We start from the raw sequence: 20,835 nt of genomic DNA on the forward strand, positions 1-20,835 counted from the left end.
GTTGTCTTAGCTTGTAAAACGTTACAGGGAAGGATATGTAGCTCTGCTAGATGTTTGAACAACCACCAACATCCATGAAGCTGTGTCCCATTAGCAGGACTTTTAAGATCAACTGTTCAACAATATGTAAAAGGTAAAAAAAGGTAAAGGACCCCTGGACGGTTAAGTCCAGTCAAAGGCGACTATGGGGTTGTGGCGCTCATCTTGCTTCAGGCTGAGGAAGCCGGCATTTGTCTACAGACAGCTTTCCGGGTCATGTGGCCAGCAGGACTAAACCGCTTCTGGTGCAACGGAATACCGTGACGGAAACCAGAGCGCATGGAAATGCCGTTTACCTTCCCGCCTGTTTATCTACTTGCACTGGTGTGCTTTAGAACTGCTAGGTTGGCAGAAGCTGGGACAAAGCAACGGGCGCTCACCCCGTTACACAGATTCGAACTGCTGACCTTCCGATTGACAAGGCCAAGAGGCTCAGTGGTTTAGACCACAGCGCCACCTGCACGGTGTATGTAAAAACAACAAGCCTCCGTTGCCAGCCATTAGTTTTCCATATCTATCTATCTATCTATCTATCTATCTATCTATCTATCTATCTATCATCTATCTATCTAACACAGACATACACACCTGAAGAAACAGAGGAAGATTCTCCCGAATGGCAGACAACATCGCTGCAGGCAGCTCTTTGTCTTGCTGGAGCACAGCATGTGGCAAGAGCAAGCAATCTATTATGCGGAACAAGAGCTGTTGTGCTTTGGAAGTAGCCAGTATGGGTGCCCAAGACTTCACAAGGCATCCTATTGAATAAAAACCCGAAAGACAAAACTGGTAAAAAGAAGACGGAAGGCATAAACAGGCTTTCTGCTAGGTTGCATTTCCCTTGGTTGTAACTATAGCAACCAAGTGTCACATTTTCACATAACCCACTTTAGTCAACCTGGGAATAGTGAATGTCCATTCATAGCAAAATGAGTCATAAACTTTGGGCTAATAATGGGTGTGATTTTTTTTAAAAAACAACAACCTGTGATTGGCTCTCACAACTTAAAAGTGGCAGTGTTTCCCCTCTCGTGCCTCTATTCATCAACAGACGTATCAATAAAAATTAAGTGGCGTACAGTGCCAGTACTTTCCCCAGGACTGCTGCCTTGATTCAAATCAGAGTTCAGCTGCTTTGAAAATCTTTACTGTTGTCTTTCAAGCCACTAGGCTGAGTTGCAGTATCATTCTATATCTGTTTCTTTAAGTTTCAAAGGACTGTCTACATATTATGTGGATTACTAGTGCTATGTCATTGCTACACCCTCTTCCACCTACAACTATGTCTACACATGCTGGAAAACAGGGCTCCGACACACGCATAACATAAACAAGGAAAAGATTGAGACATTTGCTGTACTGCAATTGTTAATATGCAAGCAACACAGCACTTAGAACCACAGAATTCTACAGCCAACCCTTTGTAGTTAATCTACATGAGAAAGAATGCTAGCTTATGGCACTTTCCTCCTGCATACAAACTACCTGTACTTATGTATATTTGCTATATCAAGGCTGGGGAAGCTGACCTTCCAAAGATCGCTATAATACAACTCTCATCACCCCTGACCATTGTTTAATGTCAGATGTAGTTGGTGGGCTTTGAAGCCCAACAACACCTGGAGGGCCTCAGCTAAACCACCTTATATAAAACATTTGTCTATAGCAGGGATGGGGAACCTTTGTTCTTCGACTCCAATCCCGCTGAAATCAATCTGACTTAAGTTAGTTGCCATGAAGTTCCATTTCATGGTTTTCAGCTGGACTTTGTTACAGCTTCACCTTTGCTGGATTGTTATCAAAGGTTCTAACCGGGAGTATCATACAGAAATAAATTAGAATGCCCGCTTAGTTTTGCATATATTGTTTTCAAGCTATGCACTGTAATCAATGAAATAGGAACTACTTTTTAAAAGAAAAAAACACAGGGAGGATGTATGTAACTGAAACCAATACAGATAATGGAAGAGAATGAAAATAAGCTTTTACAGACATTATTAATATGCAAAAGTCAACCTGTCATCCCTGAAAATAAAGGCAACTACACTAATTTTGTGGAGTGGAACATAACACAGAAAGAGAGCAGACACTTAACAACAGCTCCAGCGGTGCTAATCTATTTTTTTCCTAACTATTCCGTAGGAACATCTGAAATAAAACTGCTCTCTTTGACCCAGACTACTATGTCCAATGGTCCTTAACACTGTAATTTACTCTAAGCTATTTCAAAGCTGAAAGACACAATTGTCTGGCAGCATATGCATAAATATCTGAAAGAAAATTATTCTTGTTTTGGTTATTAATTTTCCTTGGGCGGAATCAATCAAGGCTAAAAAAAAACCAAAACATTGAAAAATAAGTTTAAAAAACAACACTTTATATGACTTACCTTGAAGATTCAGGAACAACTATTATTATCATTATTGTTGTTGCTATTAATTATATTTACATAGCAACACTGGAGATCACTATTATATATAAGAGCAGGCTCAATGTCTCTTTAGGTATCAAGCGTTCTGTCCATCTACTTTTCCTTGATTCAAAACATTTACTCCTCCAGAATCATGTAAGAGCCAAAAACAGTGAGCCTCTAAATATTTTGCTCTTGCCTTTCCTCTGAAGCACCCTCACACAAGTGCACAGCTATATGGGATTTAGTCTATGTGTTTGGGTTGTCCTCTATAATGAGCTCTCAATTTATGTGGGGGTTATGTTCCGGGGATAGCACATAAAGCCAAAGTCATGTATAGTCAAAACACACACACTCTCTGCACCTCCAAATGCTCTCCCAAGGTGAGTGCAATGGCCGGTGGATTGCTGGTGCTTCCCACCACAGGAGCCAGCCCCCAACTTTTTTATTTTTTCCAGCCAAGCACTTAAAGCTGAATTCGCGCAAGTTGCAAGCTGACTGTACCATCTTTAATCTCCACTAGAATAGCAGAGAAGCAGTTGCCTGTGAGAGGCTCAGGTGACCTTTATGAGGGCCCTGCTCACATGCAGAGCTTTTCCCAGCCTTCCTGATGAACAAGCCACGTAAGCAAGTCTCACTGGGCTAGTTCCAGACTTGCCCTTCCACAAAGATAAGGGCTCCTTTTCATCCACAGAACGAACCTGGTTGCAGCGGAAGCTTCTGATGGGCTGAGCAGGGAAAGGAGAGTGACATTTTCCGTTTTTAACAGTTCTTATATTCCACTCATAACCTTGTACATGTGTTGTTACATTTCTCAACCACTGTCTGCCCTAGAAAGTGCACAAGAATGCTGTCCATGTGTTAGGGTCTTCATTGTGCATGTGTGTATACACATGGAAGCATGACAATGGACATGTCTGAATGAATGTGAGAAAGAGGAAGGAGGGGAAGACCACCACCTTTGCCATATTTTCCAGTCATTCTGGGGCAAAGCATTAGGGTAAGCAGAAATGGCTTCTAGTGGCAAATTTTTCATCCTCTCTCTCTCTCTCTCTCTCTCTCTCTCTCTCTCTCTCTCACACACACACACACACACACACGTAACTACTACATTTTCACACTAGGGAATCTGCCACCAGGATCAGTTTCTTGATTAGACAGCACCTGAAGCAGTGGTTCTCAAAGGATGTGGCAGGAGAGGATGGCAAGTGTGGCAGCAAGAGTCAAGGACAATCAAAGAAATATTTTAACATTTCAGTGTAGTATGGTTATCAACCCCCCCCCATGGGAATGCTTCATGTTCTTATGTAGCTGCATTGTTTTATACTTTCTGGGTGTTCCACGATCATATGATAAATTAATTGTGGTCTATGTTGTAAATCAAGCACTGCTAGGAGTTGTTTCTTTTCGTTTTCCAACCTATTTCTTATTAATAAAAAAAGATGTGTGGCGTGAGCTAATTTTTATTCTGAAAGTGTGGCCCAGAGAAAAATGTTTGAGAACCACTGACCTAGAGAAAGGAAGACAATGTTTCAAATGTCAGTAGAAACAGTCCACATGACACTTAATGCCCTGGAATGCCTTGTAAGGCAGAACTGTTTTTCTTCTCAATTTTGGTTTCCATACCAAACAATTGGGAGGTGGTTTTTTTTAAAAAAAATCATCCTTTTGCATAATTTTATATAGTAAAGGAATATGTGATATTTACCTATAATCCTGTAGGTGAGATGCAATCCTTCCGCAGGTCCTTTCTTTGTCAAGTAGGGTTTTACATATTTTAATACATCACCAAGGTATTCCAGTGCCTTTGCCACCATGGCTGATTTTTCAGCTAGTGTCTGAAGTCCAGTGTAATTTTTACCAACAGCCTGAGACAATGAAAACAGGCGTGCAAAAATAATTAGTATAAGATAATGAGTCTTGGCCAATATTTCATTGAAATAAAACAAATGTTTCTTCAAATGTGGGCCCAAACATTTCATTTTCAGAATCCTCCAAAACTGGGATTTTTAGGAAATACTGTACCTTAACAAATTGAAAAACAGCATCATTAGGGTCTTGTTTGGAGAGTGAATCATCAACATGAGCCTTTGCAAAGATATCTCTAACTTCTGGAAGTTTTAATATCAATCTTGTGAGCTCGGTCAGTTGTTCCATATAAGCCTTATCTATTGGTTATCATGAGAACATGAAAAAATAATTGGCACGGATCGACAGCAAATTCATGCAGCACAGCTTTGGATTCAACTCTAAATTTCTCCTCCCACCCTTGAGCCGGGGTGCTAATCAGCACTCGTGACTATGATTACAAAGTTGGACAATAAATTTTCAGTACTCAACAGCAAACAAAACAAGAAAGGCAAAGTAGTCTCTACTGGAGGGGTAGCCAATGTGCCCTCTAGATGTTATTGGACTAAAACGGCCATCATCTCTGACCACTGATCATGCTGGCTGGGGCTGATGGGAGCTGAAGTCCAGCATCATCTGGAAGGCACTGCATTGACAACCACTGTGTCTGGTGGGTTACAGTAAACAACAATTTGCATTATATTCCCAATTGCTGACTTTAGGCCATGCTCTCTACTTACGTAACTTGAGCACTAATTATTTTTCAAGAACAATTCTTCAAATATGTGAAGGGCTGTCACATGGAGATCGAGCAAGCTTGTTTTCTGCTGCTCCAAGGGGCAGGACCCGAACTTACAAGAAATGAGATTCTGACTAAACATTGGGAACAACACAGATATTCTTAAACACTTGTATATTAAAGAAGCATACTTACCAGCTGTTCGCTCAGCATCTGTCCTGATCAAAGTATCAGGAGGCTGATCGATAAACATTTGCAAAACGCATCGAAACCAAGACTGTACCAACAAGGGTTGGTAGGACATATGACCCATTCTAGTAAGAGCTTCAGACAATTCACTGCAGGAAAGAAGAATTAGTAAGAAAAAAATAAGTAGGCAAATAGATAGGAAAGTCACCCTATGTCCTCTTTTTTTGTACCTCCCCCCCTGTGTTTTCATATGTAACCCTCTGCCATTGCTTGTCACCAGGGGATACTCTGTGAGCACTTTGACACAAAATATCATGCCCTTTCCCTGCAGTAGTACGAGAAATGAAGCTGCAACAAATTCTAGAATCGTAGCATTCTGGAGTTGGAAGGGACCCCAGGGTCATCTAGTCCAATCCCCTGAAATGCAGGAATCTCAACCAAAGTATCCATGAGAGATGACCATCCAACCTCTGCTTAAAAACCTCCAAGGAAGGAGAGTCTGCCACATTCCAAGGAGGTCTGCTCCACTGTCAAACAGCTGTTACTCTCAGAAAGTTCTTCCCGATGTTTAGTCAGCATGTCCTTTCTTGTAACTGGAAGCCATTGGTTTGGGGTCCTAGCCTCCAGAGCTAAGAAAAACAAGCTTGCTCCATCTTCCACATGGCAGCCCTTTAGATATTTGAAGATGGCTATCATATCTCTTCTCAGTCTCCTCTTTTCCAGGCCAAACGTATCTACTTCCCTCAACTGCTCCTCATAAGGCTTGGTTTCCAGATCCTTTATCATCTTGGTTGCCCTCCTCTGCATGCATTCCAGTTTGTCAATATCCTTCTTAAATTGTGGTGCCTAGAACTGGACAAAGTACGCCAGGTGTGGTCTGACCAAGGCAAAATAGAGCGGGACTATTACTTCCCATCATTGGGACCCTAGACCTCCGATGATGCAGCCTAGAATTGTATTAGCATTTCTTTCTGCTGCACCACACTGTTGACTCGTGTTAAGCTTGTGGTCTACCAAGACCCCTAGATTCTGTTCACATGTACTACCAGTACATCTGCAAGCTCCTTTACTACCCTTTGGCCCTGGAGATTTGATTCATTTAAGTAGCTAGTTGTTCCCTTACCACCTCGTTCCCTATCTTGGGCTGCAGCTCCCTCCTTGCATCACTTATTCTGTTCAGCAGTGTTTTCCTTTTGAATGAAGATAGAGGCAAAGTATGCGTTCAGCAGTTCCGTCTTCTTTTCCCCCCAATAGCATTCCTCTGTCTTTCCCATGTGGAGGACTTACTACTTGCTTGATCTTCCTCTTGCTTTGAACAAACTTTTATTATTATTTTTAACCTCTGTTGCAAGCGAGAGATCGTCCTGAGCTTTGGCCCACCTGACCTTCTCCTTGAAACAGTTGGGAACTTGTGTGTACTCTTCCTTCATGACTGGAAGTGTCTGGCTACATAAGGGTGGGTCCCTTCCCTGTTATCCCACCTGGTCCCTCTCTAGGATCCGACTCTGTGCTTATAGCCTCCTCTCTGGTCAATTCTCAGACTTCCTGGGGACCAGATGAGGCCCATCTCAACTGGGCTTCACCTATTCCACTGCTGTGCCTACGTATAGTCTTCTTGTTGACTCTGCTGCCAAAAATTGTGGTGTTTCTTTTGGGGAGGCGGAAGGCAGTAGCTTGGGCTGGGCTGTATCAGATCCCTGAAATGAGGGCTAGATATTCCTACTTTAGAGACATCATTGGGTTGGAAAACAAATGTGAACAATAGTTCTGATATAACTGAAAGACCTGAAACTTTGTAAATAATAGGGCAATTTGCACTAGCTGCCTCTGAGTTAGAACAGAGGGCATGTTCTGAATATAAAGGCATGACACATTACTATGAATATATCAAAAGGATCTCAAAACCAGAAAAAAAATTATTGCACGCACATGTACAAAGGAAACTGAGACAGGCCACTGACTCATCTAATTCAGCACAGTTTGCGCTGACTGGTAACGGCTCTCCAGTATTTCAACCATATTTCTTGTTTTTACCAGGAGGCAAGATATTGAACCAGGAGCTTTGTATTAGCTACCATCCTCTCCCTTTTAAATCATACAAGCTATCGTTACAATTTATGTCATTAAGGCTCAAGGTAAAACTCCCATTGATTTTAATGCTCTGGACATCTTCCTACATGTAAGCTCTGTGCCTTCTCCCACATATTTTGTCAAATCACTTATAAAGGCTGAGAATTGGAAGGGGTCTTGTGGGTTGTTTAGTTTAACCTGCCACCCTGAGGCAATATAGTCTAAATTTAAAGTGTGGCTGATGGATGCTTGTCTAGCTTGTTCTTAGTTTATGCCTTTTGAAAAATGTGCTATGAAATTCCTCGGTGGTGCAGCAAATTCCCACAATTGTGTGCCAAGTGTTACATACAGTTGAATTCATAACATCAGGTGAACTACCCAGAATTAGATACCTGCATCTTACAGATGATTCCCCAAATGGTTTGTACAATGGCAGGTGCTATGAGATTCCAGTTGTCAATAAATAACAGTTGTCAGAACAACAAATGGAAGTAACGTGGCTCTGTATAAATATTTATACTTTTATTGTACTTTTGACTAAGAGACTAGGGCCCAAAGAACCTTAGTCCAAAGCCAAAGGGGACTTTCACTTCCTGAAAAGCAGGCCATCAATGTATACTGGCAAATGGAGAATTTCAAAAGTAATTTGTGATATGGCACAGGATGGAGTTGGATGTAAAAAGAAAAAAGAAAAAGGTCAAAAATTCCTCTAGGCTAGTGCAAACACTTTATATCAACCCAAGGAAGTTTTGCCAGCCAAAGCTCTCATGTTTATGACTCTTTCTTTACAAAATTACTTAGTTGCACTTGCAACAAACAACTCATGGGTATTGTACCGTAAATTCTGAAGGCCACTGAAACAAAAACCAGTAAACGAGAGAATAAAACATATGACTAGAAAGCATCTGCTCTCACTTTGTCAAGTAAGTTTACATCACTCACCTATTTTGTATTAGGTGGCTTAGATACCTTGAAACCAGCCGAGGGCAAACCATATCATCCCACCCGAACAGCTGCATCATTGATAAAACTGGTTGAGGCTGAAGATCTGATGTACATGTGCTGGGCAAATCCAAAGCCAGTAAAGTAAAACCTATTTTTAAAAAGAAAGTTGGGGAAAATTCAGGGTAAAAGCATGCATCTTGTGTATTTCTGTAGCTCTTTTCAAAATAAAGGGCACCCCCCTCCCCCCAAAAACACACTAGATGAAATGCATTTGGGACTCTGGAGAGTTCCAGCTTGGGAAAAGGAGAAAAGAGGAGAGAGATGGAACTCCTCTTCCCTGCCAGACATTTGTCTGCTCAAAATCTATCCCCCCCCCCCAGTGCTGTTTTTCCACCTGCAGGGGCAATTACATACAAAAGGGGAAAGAATCATAAATGTCATTTTTTGTCTTCAAGAATTCTGAAGTTTGGAGATTAGTTTCTCATCCAATAAGGAATTCCTATCACCTTAAAGCTACATTTTGTAAGAAAGTGGAAACTCGTACACTTTTCGTGAGCGGAATGACCGCTATTGTGAGTTCAAATGTATTCTTTAAAAAAAGATAACCAGTTCAATATGTATACCCTTAGGCTGCATTCCTAACAGCACATACCTGGGAGTAAGCCCCACTGAATTCAATAGGACTTACTTCGAGTAGGTATGGTTATGATTGTGCTGTTAGTACTATGGAAGTGCTTTCAATCAGGGCTCCATGAGCATCTACTGGGGTCCCACACATTTTTACAACAGTGCACCACAGGACTTTCATTCTCCCCTCTTCTTCCCCAGTCACTCACTGCCACCTATTACCATATTTTTAAAATGTGTGTGTAAGAGGCAGCAAAAGAGTATGTGTCGGGGTTCAGCAGAGTATCACAATATGTTATGGATATCATGAAAGATGTTCCTCAGTTAAACAAAGGGGGGGGGAGTTGATAATACTGTGCTACTATATCATCTTATATTTACTCATTATATTTTCTTATCATAGTTTGTAGCTCACTTTCCCTTTCATTCTTCTAAACTGTTGAATTACATACATCACTATATCCGCAGTGCTAATTTTCACACAGCGCTGTTAATCCAATGGGTTTTTTCTTTTTTTTTTAACAAATAGCTAAAGAAAACCAGAATGGACTTTTTGACAGGATACTAGGTTTCTGCCTTAGAATGATTTCCTTAATACATTTGGCAAGTGGCAGAGCGTTTCCTTTCTACAACATTCTTTTCTATTACTATTATATCTTAATTATTGCAAAGCTGCTGAAGTTCAAGGGTCTTTCTTTATTTCCATTATTGACCGGGTCTTTGAGAGCTCATAAAACTCAGTTCTTAATTCATGTTGGGCTAAAATACATTTAAATTCAAATCTGCCTTTTCCAAATATTATTTAAATGGATTCAGTGTGCCATTATAGCTAGGCACAAGCCTTGTCAAATTGAAATATGCAGTATTACGATATAGAAATTTCATGGAAGAAATGATATTGTATCAAAATACAAAAGAACCAGATCAGCTGGGCACAGCTCCACTAAAGTCAAGGATCAGCACTATTATAGTTTACTCTCAATATGCTATTCCATCTGCTAGGATTTCGAGTAGCATTCCTACAGACTAAGACATCAGAAAAGGTGGTGGTATTTTGTTTTTAAATCGGGACGTCACACCATGTGCTTAAATGTTGTCTGATATATGCTCAGAAAGCCATTTACAAAATGAATATTATAATCTGAGAGAAACATTGGGGAGAAAGGAATTTCGAGGAGCAGAAGAGCTATGAACAAACTCATTTAAGCTCTGAAAATATGCATCACATTTGATATGATGAAGCATTTAGCAGCATCAACCATTAACCTTGCAGAAAATTATAGCTCATATTTCAAATGTAACAAATGATAGCAGAGGAAAAGTGATACTCCAGTTGTGGATATAGAGACTCCATATTAATAAGATGAGTACTCCAGAGTATACTAATAATGTGTTGGTCTGTTTCTCTCTCTCTCTCTCTCTCTCTCTCTCTCTCTCTCTCTCTCTCTGTGTGTGTGTGTGTGTGTACAGCCACCCACCCATGTAAAAATGCTGAACACCCCTATAGAAGTTCCATTATTTGTTGACAAATTAACTAACAGCTTCTAAAGTAAGTACAAGACGGTACCAAGGATGTACAGGATAGCCAAACTGCTGTACAGACCTGCAGCTGTATCTGCAAGCTGAGAACAAGGAGTCTGCAGCATCCTCTGGCTCTTCAAGAAGGGAAAGAAATTTCTCCAGAGAGCTCTGGCAACAGCAAGGTGGTGCTCTTTCGCCACCGACGACAACTGAGCATTTGGGCCTGTATTCCCTGAAGGCAGTCCCTGGTTTAAGTGTTTGTGCACAGTCCTAGGGAGAAACACAAATAATATTAACATTCTCTGTACTGGTGGTGGTGGTGCAGAAACACACCTGAATTCCTTAGAAGTATTACTGTACAGGCAGTATTTGCACTGTACAAAATGCAAGTACTGAAACATCATTTTCTATAATTAAAACCTTGATCCAAAGACATTTCTGCATACCACCTATCTGATGGATAAATGATGGCATATTAAGCACCATAAAGTTAATGTTAATTACTGATGTCAACCATTAATTACGCACCTCTTAATGTGTCAGACCCAAATGAGAAACAGGCAGGCTCCAAAATGAATGCGTGCATTTATCAACTGACAAGTCGGTCTGCTTACAATCCAAAGTCAGATCTTCTACTATTAGTTAATTTGGTATGGAAGGGTACAGGAATTGGAACTGGCACAGAAACAGTTATAATTTTAGGTAATGCATTTCCCCTTGAAGTTTTATTTATGAAGCCTCAGCACACACACCAAAGAAAAAACAGAAAAATGAAGATTTAACAGTTTTTAGATACATTGTGCGGTTTGGTTTTGAATCAATGCCCCCAGTTTTACTAGTGGAATAAGACAGGAGTTACCACTATACACAACGCCAGTCTTTTCCAGAGACAATGTGGCATGAATTCAATAACACACTCAATTTTCTTTGATTCTGTTAGTACCATTCCTACTACTTAATCTAATTTGGAAGTTTTGACTTTCTAAAGGTTCAGTAGAGATGTGTCTGCAGGGAATCAATGTTCTCAGAGAAATGGGTGGAAGGAGGGGCAGGAAGCATTAATAAATTTGTCTGGCAGACTAGGATATGAGGCATTACTGTTCTTAGATGATCAGCTAAATAACATGCTTATTAAAAACAATCTGTAGCAACGCACTATCATTCCTGCTCCTATTTATCTCCTGGTCAACTCAGCTGAGATTGTAGATTAAGACACAGGCAACATTACTACATTTGCTTTATTAAATTCTATAAAAAGCGGTCAAAGTATTTATTAGACAATGGCATATATCAAGGACAGTCAGATATCTCATAAAACTAATGTTGCTGGCAGGCCATAATCAGGGCTGAAATAGAAAGGGGCTTTTACATTTGTGAACTGCATTCCAGGCTTGACTACTCATTTTTTATTTTTTTGTGAAAATTAAACAACTCAAAAAGTAAAAAATTAAACAAGCTCAAACATTTTTAAAAACAAACATTTTCTACCTCACTGTTCATTCTTGTGTTGATTTTCTTGGAAGGACAAAGAAAATTGTGACAAATTTATGGGAACAATGTTGACATGGCCAACTATTTTTAGCTTGCATGGTTACTAAACCAGGGATCATTTATGGAGTGACTGTGAAAAAGAGAAGAAAGCAACTCTATCGGGGGGAGACTTCCGGTCGGTGCCAGCGCTTAATGGCGGTCCTGCCTCCGAGCTCCGGAGAAGGACTGCTTCGCAAGTTCGGGTCTTACCCGCTACGGCGAGCGGGGGACCCCTAAAATCTCAGGCGCTGAAGCCTGAGAACAAGGAGACTCGGTGGGCACCTTTGCGCCCCCCGGTACCGTGAAAGAGCCTTTTTAAAGGCTACGGATCGACATCGGGAGTGAGCGCGGTGCTGAGAGTCGCTACCCAGCCTGCGAAGTGAAGCCGCGTCGCCATAAGCGGAGAGCGCCGATTTCTTCCTGAAAAGAAAATCTGGACGGAATTCCCGTGAGTAGGATTTGAAAAACAATTGGGACCCTTTAAACCTTGAAAATTGAGCTAAAAGCGGGGGATTAAATCAAGGAAGTCTGCCTCCCCCCGACTGCATGAAAGTGAAAGCAACGGAACTTTAAACTTGCATCCGCTGAAACCCGCTCTTTAATTAATCAAACCGGGCACTGAGACTTTAGATCTCCCCTCTAGCTAGCAGGGCAGAGGGGAGGTGAATGAGACTTTAAAAACTGCATGATTTACTTGAAGTAAAAATCCTCTGCTGTCTCATCTATTGAAAGTACGAAACGGTCTGCCTTCTCAGAACAATAGGTCACTGAACTGACTTTTGCCTGCAAAGTGATACTGTGATACAAAGTTCACATAGTGACTGGCTACAGTATATTACAAGGAGAAACAGCATAAACTGGGAAACTGTGGCAATTTGCAGCTACAAGCTTTTAGCAACATTGACTTTGACTGTGTTAATCTCTCTCTTTTATACCTTTGGACATTCTGCTTTGTTCTTGTACTTGGACACTTTATTTTATGGCCATTTTGATTTGCTCCCCCTAGAGGGTAAAGTAAAGCTCGGCACGGCCTAGGACAGTGGAATTTTCCAACAGGAAACAGCTCCCGTGGGAAGTGACCTTGACATGAGTGGCGCACAAGAAGAGATTGTCACAAGAGCCAAAATTAGGCAACAACAACAACAGCTGCAACAACAACAGACAAAGAAAAGAGGCTCAATTTCAGCTGCAACTCCAGGACCAGCAGGAACAACAGAACAGGAAAAAGGAGCAGCTGCCTCTATGGAAGCTGTGACAGACGCTCTGCTCAAGATAAATCAAACTCTGGAGTCTTTGACAAAACAGACTTCAGAAAATACACAAAAATTAACAGAAATATCAGTAAGACTAAACCAGAACACAGAATCTATAAATAAACTGGTGGAGGAAAACGCTACTACACGTCAAATTGCCGAAGATGCCAAAGCTGTTGCTGGAAAGACGCAAGAGAAATTAGAGTCGATTGCCAAGAAGGTTTATGAGCATGATGCAACTTTGGCCTTGTGGGAGTTACAGAGAAAAGAGAGAAATTTGAAATTAAGATCGATCCCGGAGAACGAGAGAGACAATCTTGCGGAATACCTGACACGGGAGTTTGTGGACTGCTGGGATCTGGAGGAAGACGAATTTAAAATTACAACAGCTTTTAGACTGGGTAAAAAACAGGACAGAAAGACCCCGAGAGACTGCCTGATTACATTTAGATCCAAGGAGGAAAGAGACAAAATATTAGGACTACATTTTGAAAAGGCCCTGCAAATTGGCAACTCAACTGTACAGATCTTTAAAGACATCCCAAAATACATCTTGGATTTAAGAAACTTCTACAAGGACCTGGCTCTTTTGTTAAAGAAAAATTCCATCCGCTTTAGGTGGGAATTTCCACAAGGACTGTCATTTGACTACAAGGCAAAAAAGGTGAAAATAAAGACAATTCAAGATAAAGACAAATTTTTGGCAAGAAATCAGGAGGACTTGCAGAAGGGGACTGTGGACGTACTTGCAGAACAGAGGAGAGCACTAGATATCCTGAATCTCTCGATTGGACAAAAACCACCACCATCAGAAGAAGAGCAACAACTTGGAGCTGTTGGAGGAGCCTTAAGAAAATAACAAGATGGCTCTGCAATTCCTTAGTTGGAATTGTAATGGGCTCAATGGGCCTTTGAAGAGAAGACAAGTATTCCATATATTGAATAGAGAACAGCTGGATTTGATATGCCTACAAGAAACTCATATAACTAGAGCCCACAGGAGACTACTTACAAATAAAAGGCTAGGACAAGAATTTGTTTCATCAGACAAAGTTAAGAAAAGAGGAGTTGTAATATATGTGAAAGAAAAATGGGCTCAAAAAATGATATTTAAAGATGAACAAGGGAGATATTTGGCAGTGGAGATACAAGTACAAGGAGAAAAACTTTTAGTTGTTGGAATTTATGCACCAAATGAAGGCAAATCTGACTTCTTTAAGAGACTTCATGAAACCTTGACGGACTATCTGGACTACAATATGATAATTATGGGAGACATGAATGGCGTGGTCTCCACTAATATGGATAAGGCACAAAGACTAACAATCAGTAAGGAAGGGAGACTTCCTAAGACTTTCTTTGAAATGACTGAAAATATGGACTTGATAGATATATGGAGAACAAGGAACCCTCTGGAGAGAGAGGGAACCTTTTTCTCCCAAGCAATGTTGACCTGGACCAGAATTGATCAAATTTGGATTACTAGTGGCATGGCCCCAAAGATTAAGAAGGTAGAAATCTGCCCAAAAACTTGCTCCGACCATAACGCCGTGAAGATGGAAATGAAACTTACAACAACTGGTCAATTTAGATGGAGAATGAATGACGCCCTCTTTCGAGACAAGGAGATCCTTATGAAGGCCCAAAAAACCTTAAAAGACTATTTTGAAATAAATTTGAGGGCTGACGTCGAGAAAAGAGTGATCTGGGACGCAAGCAAAGCGGAAGGACAAAGAAAATTGTGACAAATTTATGGGAACAATGTTGACATGGCCAACTATTTTTAGCTTGCATGGTTACTAAACCAGGGATCATTTATGGAGTGACTGTGAAAAAGAGAAGAAAGCAACTCTATCATATTTTCCCTTCTTCATCATCTGTCACGGAGTGTGCTAGTCAGTAACCATATAGTTCAAAGCTGGAGTTACCTACTCGCACTGGCATGCTTCCAAAATGCTAGGTTGGCAGGAGCTGGGACAAAGCAATGGGAGCTGTTGCCATTCAAATTCTCCTCTCAATTAGAACTTTAAAATTAAATAGCAATAACACTGTTCCTGTTCAACTATTACAAAAGCTGAAACCCTTTCAAGTATTTAACGTCATAAATCAGTTCAGCATTTTTCAGAAGTTTATTTACTTAGCAGTAAAGGGCTCTTAGTCTAACTGCGGCCTCTTGTGCTGCAATGGATACCATTCTGGAAGATCTTCCAATTTTGAAACGTCCCCACGTACAAACAAAAATAACATGCAGCTTTTTTATCTTTTTGATGTTTCCTTCTCTCATTCGTCAGTATTTTGTCATAATAAAAGCTTACTGAACTGTAGACGTTGTGAATTAAAGGGACATGATTATGATACTTAATATGGTTTCATTCAAAAGATGCATACATCACCCAAACCAAATGTATTGCCTGTTCTGAACTGCCTGAATACAGATTTATTGAAAGGCTTGGTTTTTTTGTCATCTCTGACTGCAGCATATATTCACATATCAGTACAAAATTCAAAAGATTTGAAGCAAAAGGGATACTCCAAATTTAAACAGCACATCCGCAAGTCTAGAATTAGATCCAAATGTCACATCCGTGTTTATAAAATTTTAAATATTAGTCTAATAAATTAAACTATGCATTAAACACATATATTTTACACTATGTATAATATGTGCATTTTTAATATTTTGAATATAGTCATGCCTAGAAGGGATATAAGCTATAGTACAAAGTATATGATAAATATGTACACATTAAAACTTTGACAGAAAATGTACAATGATTAGTGAACACTGATTTACAATCCAAGTAACCAGTTGACTACATGCACACTAGTTTACACTAGTGTATGGTTTCTCCATATTTATTGAATCTGATGGTGGGTGGGGGGTGGGGGAGAGAGGCAAAGTAATGAAATCAGTATAGCTTCTCTGGGTTGGGTTTAGAAGGCCTTCTGAAAAGTTGGTATTGGGGGACTCAGAAGCTTAGGCTGTATACACACTCTTCTTTACTCTGCAGCCTGTGCTCTCCCCATTACTGGTTTGGGAAGTGGTGAACACATGACATTAGCATAGGCGTGCACACCGGGCGTGCACACATGGTGGGCCCAGGTACACTGTAATGTTATACTGAGAGGCATCCTGGCTCCTTCAGCTGCCACAATCCACTCAGAAGTTGGGAGCGCAGAGAGATACAGGTAGAATAAAATGGCTGGAATGGATCTGTAGCTTCTATATCAAATATTGAGGATGAACTTTCCTTCTACAGTGGTACCTCCGCTTATGTATCCCTCCAGTTACAAAAACTTCAGGATGCGTAAGCGGCAAACCCGGAAGTATTTTCCAGGGTTTTTGCCATGTGTGCATGCGCAGAAGCGCTCAACCGCTGTGTGTGCGTGTGCAAAAGCGGTCTCTCCAGTTGTGAAAACCTCAGGATCCGGCCAGATCTCCGGAATAGATCCTGTCCACAACCAGAGGTACCAATGTACTAATGAAAGGTTGCTTTCAAAAAATGAAGCAAGTGTTAAGCAGAGAGTGGTATGTTGGTTTGTAAGGGCAAGATCCAGCTAAGTTTAAGACCCATGGGAAACCGCTACTTAACAGAGCATTCCTATACAGTGGTATCTCTAGTTACGAATTTAATTCATTCTGGAGGTCCGTTCTTAACCTGAAACTGTTCTTAACCTGAAGCACCACGTAAGCTAATGGGGCCTCCCGCTGCCACCGCCGCACGATTTCTGTTCTCATCCTGAAGCAAAGTTCTTAACCCGAGGTACTATTTCTGGGTTAGCGGAGTCTGTAACCTGATAAAGTAGCAAGTGAAATATTTAATGTTCTTGAAGGAATCTATGTATAGTAGTAGGGAAAATGTTTTGTTCATGTAACCTATCTTCCTTTTTAGCAAAAGCTTTTTCATTAGACACCAGCCATTCACTTTTCAGATTGTTCTCTACAGCAAGTGATAGACAACAGAGCTAATTTTCTGTCATTCAGAGACAACGGTAGGCTTGCTAAACCTATAGCAGCAGCTCTGAGACACCATGAACTGATAGTTTATGAGATCAAAGCCACCATCAACAATGTGAACTCTGCCTCGTCACATTAACAGGAAACTGTTTTACGAGTTCCACCACTGGGCATCAATTTAACAAGTTCCAACACCAGCTAAGCTGTAAAACTGAATGTAATTCATTTAGTGACCCGTGCATGGGGGGAAGCAATATGTAGGTGAAAACGTCTCACAGTGACAAAAAATGCTTTGATTTGCACCATTCATGTGACTGAACAAAGAACTTAAGCACTCACTGCCAATAGCTTTTATTGCCAAATGCACTAAACATTCATTATTATACGAGCGGAACCCACTGCTTTAGAGACCTGTTTGATAAAATAGAAGCGATAGAATAAATATTACATTTTTATCATGAACACAACTTGTCCATTAGGTTTAAATTATGGACTCGCTTCATGTTTAGAATGATCATCATTTTTAGCAGAATCCATTTCACTCTGCTTTCTCATATGGGAAAACGTACACATGGGAATTTTACACACATGGGTATGAGACAGATAACCTGCTTTTCCCATCTGATATCTTATCAAAAATATTACCTGTGCCTTCCACTATTATCTACCCCACTGGAGCAGAATGGAGAGAGCTAAACCAACACCAGCTAAATAAATCCAGCTGGCCTTATTTAGGGACATTGTATATAATTAGCAGAATTAGAAGTTGTGAAAATTTTCTTAGGCTGTACTACATTCAGCTACAGGTGGCATTGAAATGTTGCATGTTTGGATGCTTCCTGTGGAGGGAAAATGAAAAGACCATCTTGCTTATTAAAACAGTCTGTGAGGCCAGGTTGCTCCTTCTAACACTGTCAGTTTCTATGGGAAGGTGTGCTCAAACATTTGATTCCCTCAATTGGAGCCAGAAGTAGCAGCTTTAGCTCTGCCACTTGATTCTACTGACCAGGATGGCCCAATACATTTCACTACCTGGGGGAAATGACAAGACAGACATATGCGCGCGCACACACACACACACACACACACAGTTACAAGTACATAAGCCAATTGGATTGGCAGGTGATGCTTACTTTAACAAGGGATATAGGACAGTGTTCTCTACTGCACCTGAGGGAAACAGGTTAGCATAGGAGGTGCAGGATAAGCTGTGTGGCAAACTCCCACAAGTGCTCCACAGTTCCTAGCATTTTACTAGTTTATTAAATTTAACTGGTTTTTTTATTATTATAAAACAGCCGGGTAACATTGTTCTCTGGGCAGCTTACGGCATAAAAGAATAAGATACGACTGGAAAGAAAGTAAAATAAAGATTCCAGCATCTGCCACCTCAATCTGCCTTGAGTGATTTGTTATTGATAAATCCTTGCACTCCTAGGGTGAAACTCATATTCTGGCAGCAGTGGCGTGATGGGCACAACATTTGTCATCGACAGGAAGCCTCTATATGCAGCACATCAAACACATGATTCTTTGGTAATGGGATAATTATCTGGCATATAAACGAAGGGTGGGGAACCTGTGACCCCTCCGGATGCTGTTTGATTACAACCCTCACTATCTCCAACCAATGGCCATTCTGGATGAGGCTGATTGGAGGCCAGCAACATCTGGAAGAACAGAGGTTTCCCATCTAAACACTTCCTCCTTTGGGAGCATTCCTACTTGTATTCCTCCAGTGCATAAGTACACTCAACATCCACTCAGGAGAAGTGGGAAGGAATTAGCAGAGTTGGACTCCTACAGTTTCCTCTCACAAGGTAGAAACAGTAGCTCTCTGAGATGTGAGGGAAGTCAAAACTGTAGTTGCCAATACAAACTCTACTATTTAAAATCGTAGCAGCTATTAGACAAGAAACTGCAAGGCATTGCATTATTACATTTCTAAGATGTTTTCCTTATCTTGTTTCTTGAAATCTGAGGGTAGGAGGGGGGAATGGGGGAAAACCAATGAATGGAAATGCAAATAAAGGCTGCCATCCCTTCTAGGGTTAATGGGTGCTTTTGTAAGATTTTAGGTCAGATTAACCTTTTGCTCACAATAGGGCTGGTTATCGGTTTTATTTTTTTACTGACTTTTAATGCTTCTAGAAAGGAGGGGAGGAAATCAATATCACGCGAGACAAAAGGGCTCTTGAGGCTCTGGCTGCACCAGCTTTTGGTTGGGCTTCACATACAATCCTGCAACATGCTGAGGCTGGGAAGGATTAGGCTGCTTGTGTTGAGTAAACCGATGATACTCAATAAACAGTTTCTGTTGTAAACCCCTTAGGACCTGCAAAGCCACACTAGTTGGCATTAGACCAGATAAGCTGCCGAACCAGCTGTAATCTCATTTAGACCTGAGCTGATCCTCCTGTCCTTTCACTCTACAGGATCAACGAAAACCACTGAGGAAGCAGCAGTATTATAGCGGCACTGCTTGCTGGATGTAGCAAACATTTCATAAATTCCTCTCCTTGAAGCAAGTCTGCATATAATCTGCACGGAGGCAGAGAAATCAATGGATTTCTGAATTCATTAGCACTCTTATTATGGCAGGGTAAATGTTTCTCTTTATGGAAGGGCAGCCGTTGCAAGTTGGCTCTGCAAACCTCTTATTTGCTGACCATTTCTCATTTTGCCAATGCTTTGCATTTGTGCTACCCTTTAGGATAAAAATTAACTTGCATGCAAGTTTATTAAAAATAAGGAGCACTGGAAATAAACAGAGCAACCAAGGCTACACTTGTTCATCCATCTACCTGAGTGAATGCATCATAGAACACAATGTGACTTACTTTAGAGGAGACAGGTAGAAGACCACACTGTCACACACTTTACTGCAAGAGCAGAGCATCCCTTATATAAAATAACTAGTTATACTTCAAAAGATTTTATTTCTGTTAGTAACCAAAACTATTATTTGGACCTAGATAAGACAAAATAAAAAATCAATGCTGTTTTCAAATAATATTATAACAGTTAACAGGCTAAAAGCATCAGCTAATAGGAATGGCTATAGCTCAGTGGAAGAGCGTATGCTTTGCATTGAAAATGCCCTAGGTTCAATCTCCAAAATCTCTAAGGAGTGTTTGGAGACAGCTGCTGCCAGTCAGTGTCAACCTTACTAAGCTAGATGGGTTCTGTATGAAGCAGCTTCTTATGTTCCCTTAAAAACAAAAGTATAAATGCTACGCTTGATAAAGAAGGCACAAAGGCACAGAAATACAGCTTATCATGTAATAAGGCTTTCCCCCCAAATGGTTACCAGCTCCTCAAATGTCGTGCAAGTTTCCCCTATCATGCTTTCTTATGTATAACAAAGAATGACTCTCTACCAAGTGGTAAGAGCTCACTGTATTTTGCACGTGGTTTGATTGCCATCTGTATTCACCCAAACAGAATTTCCAGGTCTCAGTGAAGACAACTTCCAATTTCCTCAGCAGTCCCATAGTCATGTCTTCCCCATCCCTCTCTGCCCTTTAGGCTTCTAGTAGACAAGGATGTTGAGTGCACAATGGGACCAGGGAGGGCAATGCTGCTGTAATGCCTGCTCTTGAACTTGACATGATAAAAAGGGTTCTCCAGGCATTACCTGCCAATCCCAAATACAGAACAACCACATCTTCTTAGTAAGAATTATACAAAGACTACTCCTGAAGAG

The 20,835-nt window shown here is 40.7% G+C and overlaps 1 protein-coding gene across 2 annotated transcripts in view; it reads right to left on the reverse strand.

The window, feature by feature from the left end:
* The window catches only part of MMS22L (MMS22 like, DNA repair protein), a 77,326-nt gene that overhangs the window by 11,556 nt on the left and 44,935 nt on the right, over nucleotides 1–20,835 (reverse strand). For both annotated transcript variants that reach the window (XM_081186540.1, XM_081186541.1), the window contains exons 15-20: nucleotides 10,471–10,658; nucleotides 8,238–8,388; nucleotides 5,232–5,374; nucleotides 4,475–4,617; nucleotides 4,158–4,317; nucleotides 628–797 (exon numbers count right to left, since the gene is read on the reverse strand). In XM_081186540.1, coding sequence (XP_081042666.1) covers nucleotides 628–797; nucleotides 4,158–4,317; nucleotides 4,475–4,617; nucleotides 5,232–5,374; nucleotides 8,238–8,388; nucleotides 10,471–10,658 — 955 coding nt within the window. The remainder of the gene's footprint in view (nucleotides 1–627; nucleotides 798–4,157; nucleotides 4,318–4,474; nucleotides 4,618–5,231; nucleotides 5,375–8,237; nucleotides 8,389–10,470; nucleotides 10,659–20,835) is intronic.

Source organism: Podarcis bocagei (assembly GCF_964188305.1).
Source record: "Podarcis bocagei genome assembly, chromosome: 3".
NCBI lineage: Eukaryota > Metazoa > Chordata > Lepidosauria > Squamata > Lacertidae > Podarcis > Podarcis bocagei.